This window comes from Ailuropoda melanoleuca, chromosome 8, assembly GCF_002007445.2.
Source record: "Ailuropoda melanoleuca isolate Jingjing chromosome 8, ASM200744v2, whole genome shotgun sequence".
In the NCBI taxonomy this organism is placed as follows: Eukaryota; Metazoa; Chordata; class Mammalia; order Carnivora; family Ursidae; genus Ailuropoda; species Ailuropoda melanoleuca.
The window spans coordinates 291,766-308,180 of record NC_048225.1 but is presented as its reverse complement, the minus strand read 5'-3'; the positions used below and the strand labels follow the sequence as shown (position 1 = coordinate 308,180).

At 39.3% G+C, this 16,415-nt stretch overlaps 1 protein-coding gene and 1 long non-coding RNA gene across 2 annotated transcripts; one reads left to right on the top strand and one right to left on the bottom strand.

Annotated features, from left to right (window-relative positions):
- Positions 1 to 348: 348 nt before the first annotated feature.
- Positions 349 to 15,767, top strand: ANGPTL5 (angiopoietin like 5). Its single transcript, XM_011228438.3, has 8 exons — positions 349 to 477; positions 2,283 to 2,427; positions 4,449 to 4,552; positions 5,068 to 5,161; positions 7,298 to 7,398; positions 9,908 to 10,028; positions 12,003 to 12,188; positions 15,448 to 15,767. The coding sequence occupies exons 1-8, from the start codon at positions 382 to 384 to the stop codon at positions 15,765 to 15,767; spliced, it is 1,167 nt and encodes a 388-aa protein (XP_011226740.1). The 5' UTR covers positions 349 to 381.
- On the bottom strand, positions 4,506 to 11,529 carry LOC117803298. The gene is made up of 3 exons (XR_004626978.1): positions 11,113 to 11,529; positions 9,256 to 9,479; positions 4,506 to 5,538 (listed from the first exon to the last, which is right to left on the bottom strand). It is a non-coding gene; the product is annotated as an uncharacterized LOC117803298 (long non-coding RNA).
- Positions 15,768 to 16,415: the final 648 nt, after the last annotated feature.

The following is a 16,415-nucleotide window of genomic DNA, read 5'->3' as shown; positions in this document are numbered from 1 at the left end:
TTTACAATTATTAAGGGATATTTTATCGAAGGTGTTTTTCCAAGGCCCCCCAAAATCCAACTCACAAACATTAGGTGGTCCTATAAATTCACGCTTTATCTATTTACTTACTCATCTAGCTGTTGCCTATATTCTAAAAGCAGGCACATAGTCATTAAAAAAGATTTGTATAACTTACAAATGACAGGATCTCTACAGGCTACCTTGTTTTTCATACGAAGGGTGTTGTTTCAAACGAGGGCATGGAAACCAGTAAGTATTGGCTTCTGTTTTTGTTGAACACCTTCCAGAAGTTTTCAACTGAAGACTCTATGCACTGTAGTTCTTTCCACAGAGAGCTGACTGATACTTGAAGAGGTGTTTCATTCCTCCAAGAAGAATATGATGTATCTTCCTCAAGCTTCACTTTTATTCTTAAATACATTTATTTTTATTTGCGGAGGAGTTATTCAAGGTAACTGTGTACATCATTCTACGGTAAGAATTTCAGCAATATTATTTTAGCTAGGAAGTATGATTATATTGTTTTCAAGATACATATTAAAAGTTTGAAAAGATTAACTGTACTACCCAATATAATTATGGAGCAATTAAAGTGTTTGTTTAGAAATGCTGAGTCTCTGCTTAAATGATATTATTTTTAAACTTAAAAAACCATAAACTGAGGATTGACACTTAACACATTTCTTGTGAAAAAAAATTTTTTTTAAAGATTTTATTTATTTATTCGACAGAGATAGAGACAGCCAGCGAGAGAGGGAACACAAGCATGGGGAATGGGAGAGGAAGAAGCAGGCTCATAGCAGAGGAGCCTGATGTGGGGCTCGATCCCACAATGCCGGGATCACGCCCTGAGCCGAAGGCAGACGCTTAACCACTGTGCCACCCAGGCGCCCCTCTTGTGAAAAAATTTTTAAAGAAATCACAGGCCTAGGTTAAAAACTAGCTGGCAACTTTTGGGTTAACGATGATAATGAAATATCTGATAGGTAATTAAAAAAATTCACTTTGCTGTTTAAAAAAATAAGTATGCCATAAGTATTTATAATCAGTCTTGTAAGTGGTTACCTAGGAAATTAGAAACTTTTATTTAAAAAATGTTAGAGTGACAGCTAATAAAGTAGATGCAATATTCTGAGTAGATGGGGATTTGAATCTGTATCTATTCAAATATTAGTTTATAATTTAAAAATGTTATAAGTATATTCACCATGGTATCAATACCAAATTCCAAAGTTCCAAGGTTAAAGAAAGAATAAATTTTAGGAAAGCCACAGAAATATTAATAATACAATTCTCTAAAATACTAAAAATTTAAGAACCTTTTTTTAGATCTGAAAAAAATGTGGTTGTCACCTAGGTTTTTGAAAACATCTAGTATGCCAATTATTACAGGAGGAAGGGTGAAAGAGTAAGAAGTTAAAAATAGGTCAATGTAACAAAATGCCAGCGTCTTTTGGGCAAATATCTTTTATAATATGATTAGCTCTTTACCTTTCTCTCAATATTCGGGTCAAAGGGAGGTAAAGCCTGTTACTATTTTCTTTCAATAACAGTTACTTAAATCTATGTGACTTCTACCAAAGAATGTTTTCATATTGGAAAACCAATATTTACCAATAGAAATAAATACGTTTGGAACGGCAGCTGTATTGGCTTTCCAAGATGACATCTGTTGTTGATTTTGCAAAGCAAAATTCTGTGCTTTTCTATTGCTGTCACTGATATCTTTCAAATCAATGAGTACTTGACCTTTCAAATCTGTAAATAGCTTAGCTTATATAAAAGCAAAAACTTTCCACACATCCCCCCCTTCCAGCCCCAATTCCTAATGGTTGCTGGCGGAAAGCCCAGTTGGCATAGAAATGCAGGTATCCCAGGGAACATTCCTAGTCCTGGTCAAGGAACTTCAGACCTCCAGATAGATGCCTAGAGGAGGCATGGCTGGACGCTGCATCAGACATGGAAACGTGCCAAAGTTCAAGGTCAAGGCCACGGAGCTACGTTGTGGAAAGTAGACCCTAAATATATCCCTTAGGAATTGGAGAAGAAAAAGGCAGAGCAAAAATGTTGAATTAACGCTGACTTTTTATTCTTACCTAAAATTTACCTGTAAGGTTTATTTGTGGAAGCTTAACTAACCAGTTCATTGGTTTTTTTTCCCTAAAGATGATACTTGTGTGCGTCCTGAAGTTTCGTTTCCATGCACTCTTCTTATTATCCGTTATGTATAGAACATACTTCATATATTGCTTCCTTATTTCTGTTTTTTTAATGTAAAGGATTCTCCAGCAGTTAACGTTGTGGAAGCTGTATCTAATGCAAAAGATGAGAGTAAAAGTAACGGTACTGTTTATAAGGAAGACTGTGAGGAGTCATGTGATGGTAAAATCAAAATTACGCGAGAAGAAAAATATTTCATGTGTCGTAAGTATGGAAAACGACCAAATTATAAGGGCACGTGATTTATGATTTCTAGACTATACATAGAAGGAAATAGACCTTAGCTTAGTCTGGGTCATTTTTTAAAAATTTAAATTCAATTAGCGTCATTAGTGTCAGATGTAGTGTTCAACAATTCATCAGTTGCGTGTCACACCCAGTGCTCGTCACATCACACTCCTTGATGTGTTGGGTCATTTTACATGTATCGTGATCATCCTAGGCCAGAAGTTTTCTGTGCTCAGCACATAGTAGGTGCTTAGTAAATATTTGGTGAATGAACGAATGAATCCTTGTACGCAACTCTGTGGCATCTGCTGACTGCAGAGGGCAGAGGATGCTGAGGGCGTTTTATCAGTCCACTGATGGCTATTTTCGATCTTCATCTGAGCCACTAGGAAATTGCACTTAGTTTTGAGGGGGAGTTCATTAATATGGAACAGCTGCTACGATCGGTATATTACAAATCCATAGCCAATTTATGTAGCAAAGCATAAAAATAAACTTTCAATTATCATATGGTTTCTCTCATCTATGGAACATAAGAACTAGGAAGATCGGTAGGGGAAGAAAGGGATAACGAAAGGGGGGGTAATCAGAAGGGGGAATGAAGCATGACAGACTATGGATTCTGAGAAACAAACTGAGGGCTTCAGAGGGGAGGGGGGTGGGGGAATGGGATAGGCTGGTGATGGGTAGTAAGGAGGGCACGTATTGCATGGTGCACTGGGTGTTATACGCAACTAATGAATCATTGAACTTTACATCAGAAACCAGGGATGTACTGTATGGTGACTAACATAATATAATAAAACATATTATTATAAAAAAAGAAAAAAAACTTTCAAAGTCTTGATTTTTGTTTAAAACTATCCAGTAACAGTGCAGGAATTTTTGTAGTCTGTTACATGCACATGGTGGGTGGGATGACGAAGGGGGGTTGGAGAGGGAGGGGTGATGCTCTGGTTTAGCTCTTACAGGGTGGACATCCTAGGACAAATTATGTGCTTAATTCTATGTGCACCATGAGCACCTCTGGTTTCTCAAGCTGGTGAGTGCCCCGTGGGTCCCTTAAGACAGATGTCTAAGTCCAGGAAGAATCTCAGAGAAAGTGAGAGACTGGAAGTAAGAAAGAAGGATGAAGCTGGGTGGGGTGGTTTACGATATGAAGGGTTATTAGTAATGTGATTCTGCTGTGGGAATGAAAATTAGGAACATAGAGATAAAGTAATCTTTTAAAGAATAGCGTGTGCCAGACTATGTAGATGCTTTTGTTATAAAGGTCTGGGAAGTACACAGTAGAGGGTGGTTAGTGCCTGATTGTGAGGGCTGTGTCCTAGTAGAGAATGTCTTTGGTGTAAGAAGCACAGACTGAAACACCCAGGGACAACACGGTAGCCTGCTCGCAGATGATTTGGGTTATCCGTTCTGCTTTGGCAACTCTTCTAAGAATACGACTGCTTTAAAATGAAAAAAAAATTTTAAAAATGAAAAACATATAGTAAACGTTCAATCAGAAATGAACTAACTGAAACTTTAAGACTTATTATTTGTGAATATGTGTTTGCTATTTCCTTATATAAAATATATAGCAGTATTAGAACAAACTAAGAGAAAGATTTATTTGGAAAATTAACTTGCATGATTTGGATTACTGCCTTTTACTTTCTTATATGGTAAAAATTGAGGACTTCTGGACCTCCTGCTTTTGTATCTCTCATGTTATAAAGTGAGAATTAATATTCAGAATGGTGTCTGTTACATGAGATTAAATAATTTGGGGATCATCTAAACTATTAGAAAGCATAGTTTCACTAAGAAGTGTTGAAACAGTTGTTTTCTTGGTTAACCCTGAGTTAAACAAAAATTGTACTAACGAGTACTTAAACTGAGATATTCTTGTGTCTACATATTCACCCAAAATCACGTAAAATCCATTATTTTTCACTCTAATCATTTTCTCTAACAATATAACATTTAGCAAACACTTTTTATTATGATTTAAGGAAATTTGCAGAATTCTATTGTTTCCTACACACGAAGTACCAAAAAGCTGCTAAGAAACATGATGGACGAGCAACAAACTTCCTTGGATTATTTATCCAATCAGGTACGGGCGGGTCCGCTACTGTGCTGCTCTTGCACACCCTCACTGATGCGGGTAGAGGTACGGCTGTTTCGTTTTGTAACGCGTTCATGCAGACGTGTGCTTAGTGCCTACGCTGTCAGAGGCATCACAGCCAGCCTCAGGCAGACGCAGAGCTGCTCAGAGCCGGTGCTGGTGAGGTGACAGGTGGATAGGGACAACCGACCTGAAGACACAGGCCCTAAGTGGGGCCCACCGAGAGCCCCGCAGTGTGTGAGCGGGGAGCTGGAGGGACGGGGCTGGGGCCTGCAAGGCTGCCCACGGCCCTCGCGGGCAGGTGCAAGCCACCTACGGGGACCGTAGCTGTGGCCCTGCCTTTGCAGCCTTGCCGCAGGGGTGGGGAACGCAGAGGGGGGCGGTGGGCATTATTACCTAGTACAGAGCGGGGTTTGTAAGAGGCTCAGGGGTGCCAGCTATAGAATCCAGTGGAGGGGGTTTTGTTGGGCTATAAAGTGTTAAAGGTGCGCCTGTGTCCTCAGGTGAACGAGCTCATGAACCGGGTTCTCCTTCTGACCACAGAAGTTCTCAGAAAGCAGCTGGATCCTCTTCCTCACAGGCCAGTTCAGTCACATGGTGAGAACTTTGCTATTTCAGACTTTTCGTACTCGTCTTTAATTGCTTCAGATTTTCTGGATGACTTGGTGCCTTCAGAGGTTTTGTTTATAAAATGCAGCTCGCTAGTATAGAACAGGCTGGAGGAGTGACCTGCCACTGGGCGGACTTCCACGCGGACAAATGCGCTTTCCTAAGTCGGGAAGGTTTTCCAGCCGCTGAAGGCCGGGGCCGTACTGGGTCTGTCGCAAACTGCGCGGTTTTATGTACGTTGTTTCTGGGCTGGCCTACATTTCATTCACAATCTTCAGTGAGAAGAAAAGAAGGTTTCAGAGTTGTTTCCACCTGTAAAGAGTATTTTTGATATGTTCCAAGTATTTCAAATTGGAACCTAAAATCTGAAAAGAAAAAAGAAACTTAAGACAGAAATAAAGTGGAATTTAGAGCTTTTTGTATAAATATAGTGCAGTAACTCTTAGAGGCTTGGGTTTCTAAGGAAAATACCGTATCATATCTTACAAATATGAATTAATACCAAAGAGTTCCACATAAATAAATATTACCGGGGGCCTAGGGTATGATCTTTCTTCCTTACAAAGGGAAGAAAATAAACAATTACTGAGGATCTCCTATGTGTCAGGTGTAAGACAGGCACTTACGCATGTTACTTTATTTTAAATTATTTTATTGTAGCTCGTGTAGTTAAGAGCGTGGGCTCCGAGGCAAGACCGCTGCTGGCCTTCCACTAACTCAGGCAGTCTCCTTATCAGCAAACTGATGACAGTGCTTCCTCCCGTAGTTGTTGCAAGGACTACGTGACTAAGTGCATGGAAAGCTCTTCGAGTATTGCCTGATGCACAGTGGGACAATATAAGGGTTTGCTGTGATGATGATAATCAGAGGAGGAATATGCAGCCCAGAAAAGCCTAAAGAATCTGTGCACACTTATTTGGATGGTGACCGGGAGGCGCGATTCCAACCCAGATCAGTCCTTTACTGTGAACTCCTATTGTATCTCTGAGATTCCAACCCAGATCAGTCCTTTACTGTGAACTCCTATTGTATCTCTGAGCGTAAGGTTCTATAAGAACATCTCTTAGCAATTCAGAACAAAGGCAACAAATCCATTATCTTCTGGAAATAAAGGGGGATGCAAACAATCTTTAACGGCTACTTTTTGTAGATAATGTTTTCTGCATATGTATTGTGTGCTAGGCCTTGAGCTAAGTGCTTTACATAATGCCTCACTATGCAAATCGCCAGAACAACACTATAAAGTAGACAGCATTGTTACAAGGAGAAAAGAAGGAAAATGGTTGAGTAACGTAGTGACTAGGAGGAGGGCTAGGACTCTAACCCAGGCTTCTGGCTCTGGAGTCTCAGGCTTGCCTGTGTCTGTTTCTCCGGGTAATTAACAATGTCAGGGTTGCATTTATTTTATTACATTTATGAAAGATAACACAAAGTGCCTTAGAATAAAATGTAATACCCACATCCATGTAATATGCTTACAATTCCCTAGGAAGTGGGATCTTTGGAGAAGGTGACTATGGGATGCCACCGTTCTAACTGTGGGCCACAGAGCCTGCTCTGGCCTCAAGCATAATTTCTCCTTGGTGAAGAAAGTGATTTCCCCGTCCCCTCCCTTTGGCTCCCGTAATGGTGGTTCCCGACCAGAGTCTCTCAGGTTTCCAGTAGTCAAGGATGTGTCTCTTGTAGTTAATCTATTTATTCCTTTGGGTTTCTCCTTCCCATTCATATAGATTTCCTTTACACATTATGCCCCCCCCCGGAAAAGCCTACATTCCAGAAAGAGTGTTATTTATTGGGTGAGAGAATGCATAACTATAAAACTTATTAAATAAATGTGGATCCCAACTGGAACGTTTAAGCAGTATGGTGTACTAATCACTAAGAGTGATGTTATTAGTGAAGGTTTATTGCAGAAGGAATTCCTCAGTCCTGTTTCTTGCATGTATTGTCTCCCGATTTCTAAAATTGAGATCATTTTTCATTTCTAAGAACTTAAAATCATCATATCGTTAATGGAAGTTATACTCATAATTTCAGATAGCACTGTCAGAGCTCCACAGTAAAGTGATTAAGTCTTAAATGTGCCCTTGAAAATATCCTAACTAACTGATTTTACTTTTCTAGGTTTAGATTGTACTGATATTAAAGAAACCATCGGCTCTGTCACCAAAACACCAAGTGGTTTATATATAATCTACCCGGAAGGATCTAGCTACCCATTTGAGGTAAAGTTTTCCCTTATCATATGAAACAGGATAAGCAGCCAGTCTACTTAATTAATATTAAAATTTTAATTGCTTTCATATTTTATGTTTTCTTGACATTTGTAATATAAATGGGTAGAAGTTTCAGTTTCAAAATTTTGGTTTTCTGAAATTCTTTGCCCAAACCACAAACCCGTAAAACAGCTTGAGAGTCTCTCACTTTTCCATTTGAGGCTTCATGTTTATACTCTTCGAAGTAAATCCATTTGGTGTAAGAGCTTATATTATCTTTACAGTAGGCAGAAATATGCCTATAAATTCTTGCTTTAATTAGCTCGTTGATATTAGAAAGTAGTGGGGTGCTCTGCCTTGGAAACTGCTAAAAAAAACTTTGATTTCCCTTCCTATACATGGAGGTGACAAATGATTTTATGTGATTATATAAGAAGTTCATAATTTAAAAACAACTTTCACTAAAGTATGAGGCAGATTGAGAAAATCTTTTCTCAAATTAAAACTATTTTTAAATAGGGGCGCCTGGGTGGCTCAGCCTTTAAGCGTCTGTCTTCAGCTCAGGGTGTGATCCCAGCGTTCTGGGATCGAGCCCCACATCAGGCTCCTCTGCTATGAGCCTGCTTCTTCCTCTCCCTCTCCCCCTGCTTGTGTTCCCTCTCTCGCCGGCTGTCTCTATCTCAGTCGAATAAATAAAATCTTTAAAAAACAAAACAAAAAAACCATTTTTAAATTGAATAAGGTAAATTACCCTCATGTCTATCTTTAGTAGTCCTATGCTATGATTTCTGGAAGAAATCTCTATCAGAAATTACTGTTATTGGGGCGCCTGGGTGGCACAGAGGTTAAGCGTCTGCCTTCGGCTCAGGGCGTGATCCTGGCGTTGTGGGATCGAGCCCCACATCAGGCTCTTCTGCTATGAGCCTGCTTCTTCCTCTCCCACTCCCCCTGCTTGTGTTCCCTCTCTCGCTGGCTGTCTCTATCTCTGTTGAATAAATAAATAAAATCTTTAAAAAAAAAAGAAATTACTGTTATTGACAGGATATATACGTAATATCATATTATGTTAACCTAGTAATATTACATATACAATAACATATAAATTATTTATATATAATTTTTTCTATTTACTCTTTTGTGCATAAGAAAGTTTACGATGTCACTATTACACCTTATTGATAATCTCATTACACAATAAAATAATTTTTCTCCTGAGTAGATACTACCAGTTTCTCATCTTGAAATTACTAAATTATTTATGTATTTTTTGCTAACATTATTTTATCATCTATTGACAAAATGTCAAAAAATTGGGGTCTAGAGGCCCTGCAACTTATGGAGCTGGTCTCAGGAGCAGAGATGACATGTGCTTATCAGAAAATGTAAGTGTGGGATGATGAGCAAGTTACTCGTGGGGAAGGAGATACAGGTAATTTTTGGAGGGGAATTCACATAAAAATTAATGTTGGTCCCAGAAGGAATCTTGAGGACCTCACTCCAACCTTAGAACTCAGCAAGCAGCGGTCGAGGCTGCAGTGAGATCCTTTTAACCATCGTACACAGGTACATACACCATAACAGAGGTTGGCTGATGGTGGAGACTTTCTTTTATCTTCACTAAGAAAGTGTCAGATATTTTACTCTTCCGGTGATGACTCCTCTCTGAAAGTCTTTCGTGTACCCTCAACTGTCAGAGTAAATGACTTGTTCTAGAATGTTCTCATGGCAAAAAAAAAAAGGGGGGGTTTAGGTGGGAAATAATTTTAAAATTACCTAAGTCACTTCACCTACAGATTCAAAAATGAGCCTGAACATATGTGGAGAGGAAAGGCTTCTAATTTTGTTAAGAGTGGGATGCATAATTACCTTTTCAAATCGTTGATTCCCTAACTTCCTCCACGCTGCCTTTCTCTGCGTGCATGGAGTTTCCGATGGGGACGCTTGCTTGGATTTTCTCCCCATGTCATTCCTCTGGATCCCTCCAGCTGTCCTCTAAGAGGCATTTACAGATGCAGCCAGGAACACCTGCCGAGGTGGGGGAGATCACACCTTTCTGTCTGCAGATCCCGTCTGAACACAGGTCTCTCAGGCTTTTGGAGAAAAGAGTAATCAAAGACAGGGACACAGGCATATTTAATGAACACTTAAAAAAAAAAAATCAGTGTTTTCATTCAAAGGGAAAGTTAATTTGCAGATACCTCACTCTGCTACTGCACACTGGTAGCATTACCGCTCAACTGAAAAATACCCATGGCATTGAGGAATACGAGGGTACAGCTCTTACATGGAAACGGATGACTGACACAGGGGACTGTAATTAGCTTGGCTACGAGTTTTCTTAGAATAAACAGCATTATTTCTAGAGATTTACGTCTGAATATATGAATAGCGTACAACTGCATTGAAACTTTCGGTGAACTGTCTTCGCTTTCTCTAGGCTTAAGGGTGAAGCATGAGTTTTATGTCAACAAATGAAAATGATAGTATATGATTTTTGTCTTTTCTGGGTCTGTTTTAGGTAATGTGTGACATGGATGACCGAGGAGGGGGATGGACTGTGATACAGAAAAGGGCTGACGGGGTCGTTGATTTCCAAAGGCTGTGGTGTGATTATCTGGACGGATTTGGAGACCTTTTAGGTCAAATCTTATTTCTCCTCTTTTTTTCTTCTTTTTGGCATGACATCTGTGGACTGTTTCTCTGTTGGTCACATCATTAACAAAAACAGCAAATCCTCTCTCTCTCAAACTACACTCTCTTCACTCCTATTACTTAGAATGAGTGGGTCTTAGGTTGGGGTCTGGAAATCCCTATCTTCAGATACCTTTTGAAATGGGGTTGAGAGGAAGTTCTAACCTGGGTATTTATTAAGTATTTACTGTGTACCCAGCAGAGTTCTGGTAGATGCCCAACAACTGTAGAATGGACAGGCAGGGTTGTCGTGAACCTTGAAATTCTTGGCATGTGTGGTGTGTCTCCGAGAATGGAGAATTGAGGTGCACGGCAGTACAAGTTCATATCACATGACCTGGGAGTAGTATTTTATAAAAATATCAGTAAAAATCACTATGCTTAACATTTGAAAACTGTAAACCTCAAGAGAATTGTAAAATCTATTCACATTATTGCTGCACAACAGTATCACCTTTGCCGGCAAATGGGAATGCCTATATTTCTGAACACTGCACAATTTTAACTTTGTTGGAAATTTTGCAGGTGACTTTGATCACTTTCATGCTATTATTTTAAGTTACTGTTGTTTTAATTTAAAAGCTTTAACATCCCGTAATAACATCACCCAAGGATTTAGTAAGTGGTGGTGTTAGTTCTGTCACTACAATCCCGACTGCACGCTAATGATTTTAGAAAGGATGTGACATGTGATGAAGTGTTATGAACGCGGCTGGACAGCTGCAGTTAATATACTGTAGTGCAATTAAGATATTGTATTTTCTCAGCATTACCTTTAATTTTCTGGCAAGTGCTACCTCCTGATTTCAGTAGTTATAGACCTACAGGCTCTGATTTGTCATCCTTCCTACTTGATGCTTATTTCTATGGGGAAGTAATCTGAGTTTTGAGACAAAGGTCTCCAGGCAGGTATATTTCATGTGAACAGACTATACTTGGTATAGTTTAGAAAATAAACTTGGGATTAAGGAAAATATATTGTTAATTCAAATTAGGGGTTGGTTAGAGGGGCAAGATGGCGAGGACACTTACAATGGAGTGTCATAGGCTGGAGACACCAAGGAGACCCCCCTCCTTCCTGTCCTTCTTCTGGGTATTTTTCACTTGTGAATGGGTGTGCAGTTAGAGTGCCCCAGCCAGCCCTGCTGGGGGACTTGGTATCTTAGCTAGAGTTTCAACGATGTGAATGCTGTCACTCCACCTCCCAGCTTTCCGAGGTTTGTTTCCACTAGACCCGACCTTCCTTCAGTCATCTCAGGATTCAGCTGGGGGAAAGTATGTTAGAGCAGAGCCTATGCCAAGGTGGGCAGGGGGAGGTCCAAAGCCAGTGGCTAGAACATGCAAAGAGCACGCAGTCCCAACGCTGAGTTTCCTAATTCATCCTGGAATTCATTTTCATTCATCACATGACATGACATGTTTATTTGTAGGTAGCTGACATCCTGCATTCTAATGAAGAAATGCTTATTCACAGAGCGTCATTCTGGAAGACAGGAAAAATAGTTTCAAGCGAACATTTTCAGGAAATGTTTCTTTAGAAGCTGCTGATTTAGAGGTTAAATTCTTAACATTTATAAGTACACATTATTTTGTTCCCTGCCATAATATTTCAACAGCTTTTTTGTTGACATACCTTAAGGTAAATTTTGAAATTTTAGTTAGTCGTTAAATGAATTTTTGAATTTATTTTGGTGAGATAAAAATAAAACAGTCTAGTGACCCCAGCCTGGTAAAGTAGAAGTGGGAAGGTTGTATTTTGTAAATTAGGCAGACACTGATATTTGAGCTAGGGGCATCTAGTCTCTCAAATAATTTATGTGAGCCATGTCAGTGTTCAAAAACTAAACAATACCAAACACTCAATAATAAAGGATTATTCTAAGTTGTATTAAAATATGTTAAATAACTTTTTTTTTTAACAGGCGAATTTTGGCTAGGACTAAAAAAGATTTTTTATATAGTAAATCAGAAAAATACCAGTTTTATGCTGTATATTGCATTGGAATCTGAAGATGACACATTTGCTTATGCATCATATGATAACTTTTGGCTAGAAGATGAAACAAGATTTTTTAAGATGCACTTAGGACGGTATTCAGGAAATGCAGGTAAGTTTTTTATTCCCCAAATTATGCAGGATATTTAAATAGAGCTGACTCAATATTAGGTGAAGATAAAGTAATGTGTTTCTCTTGGTCTAGGACACGTAACAAATAGATCAGGAATGAGAGAACTGAGTTTTGAAGCCCTGCTATGATCACTGAACCACCTCATGATTTTGAAAAGCTTATATTCTTTAAAACTATTTTCCATGTGTAATTGCAACGGACTCTTCAGAAGGAGAGTCCATGGGGCAGGCTGGGAAGGAACTGCTGACATTTTCATGTTTGGAGAGGCTAGCAAATTGCAGAATGCTAGAGCTGACCTCCATTCTTCTCACTTTCCAGGTGAAGGAACCTGAAAGATTAAGGGGCTTGACCATGAGTCCCAGCTCATCACACCTGAGCCAGGGCAAGAAGCCAGGTTGATAGAACAGCTGGTTTAGTGGGTTGTTTTTTTTTTTTTCCCACTATACTTTGGTGCCTCTAGTCATTTCCAAATAATTTTAATTTTTAAGAATTTCAAAATACTTCATGTTAAATTTATAATTTGATGCTGAAATCTTAAATTTGAGTTAATACCAAATTCAACTCTCTTACTGCTGCTCATCATGGGATTTGCTTATTGTGTATATTTAGTGTTAGAAATCCAAAAAACAAGTGAGGTATGTTCCCAGTTCTTTACCTGATTACAATATAAAGGGAGGTAAAGAAAACCCCAAACTTGGAATACTGAATACTGACCGAGCTTTGGGGGTTTAAGAGAGGGAGAGAAGGATCCCAATTGATTGTATCCAGAAAATCTTCATGGAAGGGTGGTTTCTAACAAGGAGTTAATGTTAGATTCAACGTGGGAAGGTTTTTTGAAAGTACATACTATTCAGTAACTTTGGGCCCAGGTATTTGTTTCCAAAGTTGGAGATGTTGGCATCCTTTTAGTTGAGAACCACTAATCTGTACTTGGAGGAAGGGGTAGGCTTCTGGCCAATGACTGTTGGCAAAGAGAGCATTTTGAGCCAAGGCACAGCAGGAGGAAAATAGCTGAGCATGAAGACATGCCAAGTATGGTTGGAGTCCTGACACCTGATGGGGCTTAGCCTTGCGATATTAGGTGAAATTCTGAAATTCCAATCTTGATATACAGGGAAAATTTTCAAGAGTTACAATATGTGATCTTTAATGCTGCATCTGTAAAAGTGTGAAGAACTATTTCAATATGGACAATATTATGTTAGGAAAAGTTTGGGTGGGTTTCTCTATCAGAGTGGGATCTAGAGGATACGATTCTTAAAGGCTCAAGTGTTTTATCACAGAGCCCTCAGACTGCCCTCAGAAAATACTCTGCATTTTTCCAACAAGGTTAAGTAACTTCCTGCAGATGATCGCATTATACAATCAAGATAGAGGAAATGTGTCAGTAGAACATAAATATAGAAACAGAGATAAAACCAGTAGGTTAAGTGTGATCAGGCACATGGTAGAGGTGAGTTGCAAATTTGATTTTGACCTCAGAGCAAAAATAGAAATATGAAATTTGAACATTTGAGCAACACAGTTGTTCCAGGAAGACAAATATTCTTGATTCTAAAACTTGAGAGAGCTTTATTTGGGTTCTCAGAGAAAACAGTGTCACGTTCTAAGTATACTCTCACAGTAAATATGGCAGTGGGTTTTACTGGGCTAGTTCTTAAAAATAGAACTGTGCATTATATTATATTATAGTATTATTTTTTAAGGATTTTATTTGTAAGTCATCTCTACACCCAACATGGGACTCAAAGCTACAACCCTGAGATCAAGAGTTGCATGCTCCACTGACTGAGCCGGCCAGATGCCCCCTATGCATTGTATTTTAAGAATCATTTATTAAATACAACCCAGTGAGGAGCCCATATAATATATAATCCTTCTGGTGGTTGGTCTTTGTCCATAGAAAGTATCTGTGGAGGGATCATATAATTTAGGCAGAACTCCTCAAGTGTCGTCTCTCCTCTGAACTTCCGAGAGGTATAGCTCTGTGTGGGTGTTGACAATTATATTCTCCCTGCAGATCCCTGCAATGTGGGCATTTCATTTCCTGTGAAGTGCAGGGTAAGAGGCTTTGATAACCAGCTGAGCTGGGGTATAGGAAGGGTCTCTACCACTTAGGAAGTTCCTACGCTCCTCAAAGACCCAAGTATTCGGAACATAATGAAACAAATGTGGGCTTTGGATTCCTCAAAGATTTTGCATGGCTTCGCTTTAAGTCAGTGTTTGAAACAGATTAGCAGAGGTTTTGTTTTGTTTTGTTTTTTTAGAGATGTATTTATTTATTTTAGAGAGACTGAGCGAGAGAGAGAGGGAGAGAGTGTGGGGGGATGTTGGCGGGGGAGGGGCAGAGAGAGAATCTCCAGCAGACTCCCTGCTGAGCCCAGAGCCCAATGTGGGGCTCAATCTCATGAACCCGAGATCACGACCTAAGTGAAACCAAGAGTCAGACACTTAACCTACTGCACCACCCAGAGCCCCTAGATTAGTGCCATTTACCTGTAGGTGAGATCTCGGTGTAATGGGACTAATTAGAACCTCCTGTTTATATAGTTTTAGTAAAACAGAGCATGACTCCCACCCCTGCTGCTTACTTACATGGGTGGCCTTGGCCAAGATACTTACTCTGAGGTTTTCGTGACTATTGGGGCTGCCATAAAATGGTTCTCCTTTAACTGCTCGTGTGGGAGCCGTGAAGGAAAGGCAGCCCTCGGTGGCGTGGCTGGCGACACGCTGGAGGCCACTGGGTGTTTTTTACCAGCTTGGTGGCCCCCACATAAAACCAAACAACATGTGCGTTTACAGACGTGAGCATCTGGCAGCTCCCTCTCCAGCCGAGCGATGGAGAAGGGTGGTGGCATGAAACTATAGTTATTACGTAGAAATTCTTCTTTTCCCTAAATTACCAAGTACCGCATTACCCTTCCCCAAAGTGTGACAGGTTTGTATAGCATCATTTTTGGCCTGAGTTATCTGATTCTGTCTACAGAGCCAAACTTCCATTTGGATTGTGATTTTACATCAAATATCCACTTCCTGATGCCTGTCATGCTGAGGAATTCATTTCCAGGTTCTGCTATATTGCAATCTGGAGAAGAGGTTTTAATACGATACCTAATAGAAAATAATTGAAACCTTAGCTCCAGATGCAAAGCTTTGTAACAACAGTTTTGGTAAAGGTCAATTAAAATGACAAAACCTGCCTTAGATATAGTCATGTAAAAAAATCTGTTTTGCCCAGGTGATGCATTCCGGGGCTTCAGTAACGAAGAAAACCAAAATGCAATGCCTTTCAGCACATCGGATGTGGATAATGATGGGTGTCGCCCCGCATGCCTGGTCAGGGGTCAGTCCGTGAAAAGCTGTAGTCACCTGAGTAACAACACCGGCTGGTGGTTCAACCAGTGTGGTCTAGCGAACTTAAACGGCATTCATCACTTCCCTGGAAAATTGCTTGCAACTGGAATCCGATGGGGCACGTGGACCAAAAACAATGCACCCGTCAGGATTAAATCTGTTTCAATGAAGATCAGAAGAACTTACAATCCATATTTTAAATAATCTCCTTTTAAATTGTAATGTGCGTTCTATAGTTATTTTTGATAATACAGAAATGATTTCACATAGTTTCTCTTTTTACTGTTCAAACAATTTAGCCAAAATTTAACTATAGATGACATCTAGGTGTTAAGGGTTTATCATAAATTTTTAACCTTGTAGAGTTTTATAAAACATGGCTCAATGTTTGCTTTTCTACAAACTACATTAGCGCTATATAATAAAATTTGTTTTAAGTGAATTGCATCGTCTTCCTGGAGTCTGTTGTCCTTTCAAAGAATTGTACCTTCTCTTCAAAGCACATGTACTATAGTAGATTTTTAGGAAAATTGAAGACAGCATTATACTTATTTCCATATCTGTTAGAAATGGTTAACTCTATAATTACAGATAATTTCTATTGAAGACTATAAGGAATAACTGTGCAGATTAATATACTCATGGTTTAAAGACTTTACTATTTCCAGGTGATTCCATAATATTTTACAGGTAATAAGAGTTTGGTGCACAAAGAAAGTCCTTTTCTTCACATTTTATTGTGGCTGATAATTTTATTCTTGTTTGTAATAAATGTACTATACATTTATATCCTTTATATCCTGTATCAAGCCAGTGGGAATGGTAGGAACTTCATTAGTGAAGAACAACGAG

What these genes read in the sequence shown, in the direction of transcription:
- ANGPTL5 (XM_011228438.3), top strand. Translation starts at nt 382, where the DNA reads ATGATGTATCTTCCTCAAGCTTCACTTTTATTCTTAAATACATTTATT. An exon ending in TGGATTATTTATCCAATCAG is followed by an intron (nt 4,553 to 5,067) that starts GTACGGGCGGGT and finishes CTGTGTCCTCAG; the next exon opens with GTGAACGAGCTCATGAACCG. An exon ending in ACGGTATTCAGGAAATGCAG is followed by an intron (nt 12,189 to 15,447) that starts GTAAGTTTTTTA and finishes TGTTTTGCCCAG; the next exon opens with GTGATGCATTCCGGGGCTTC.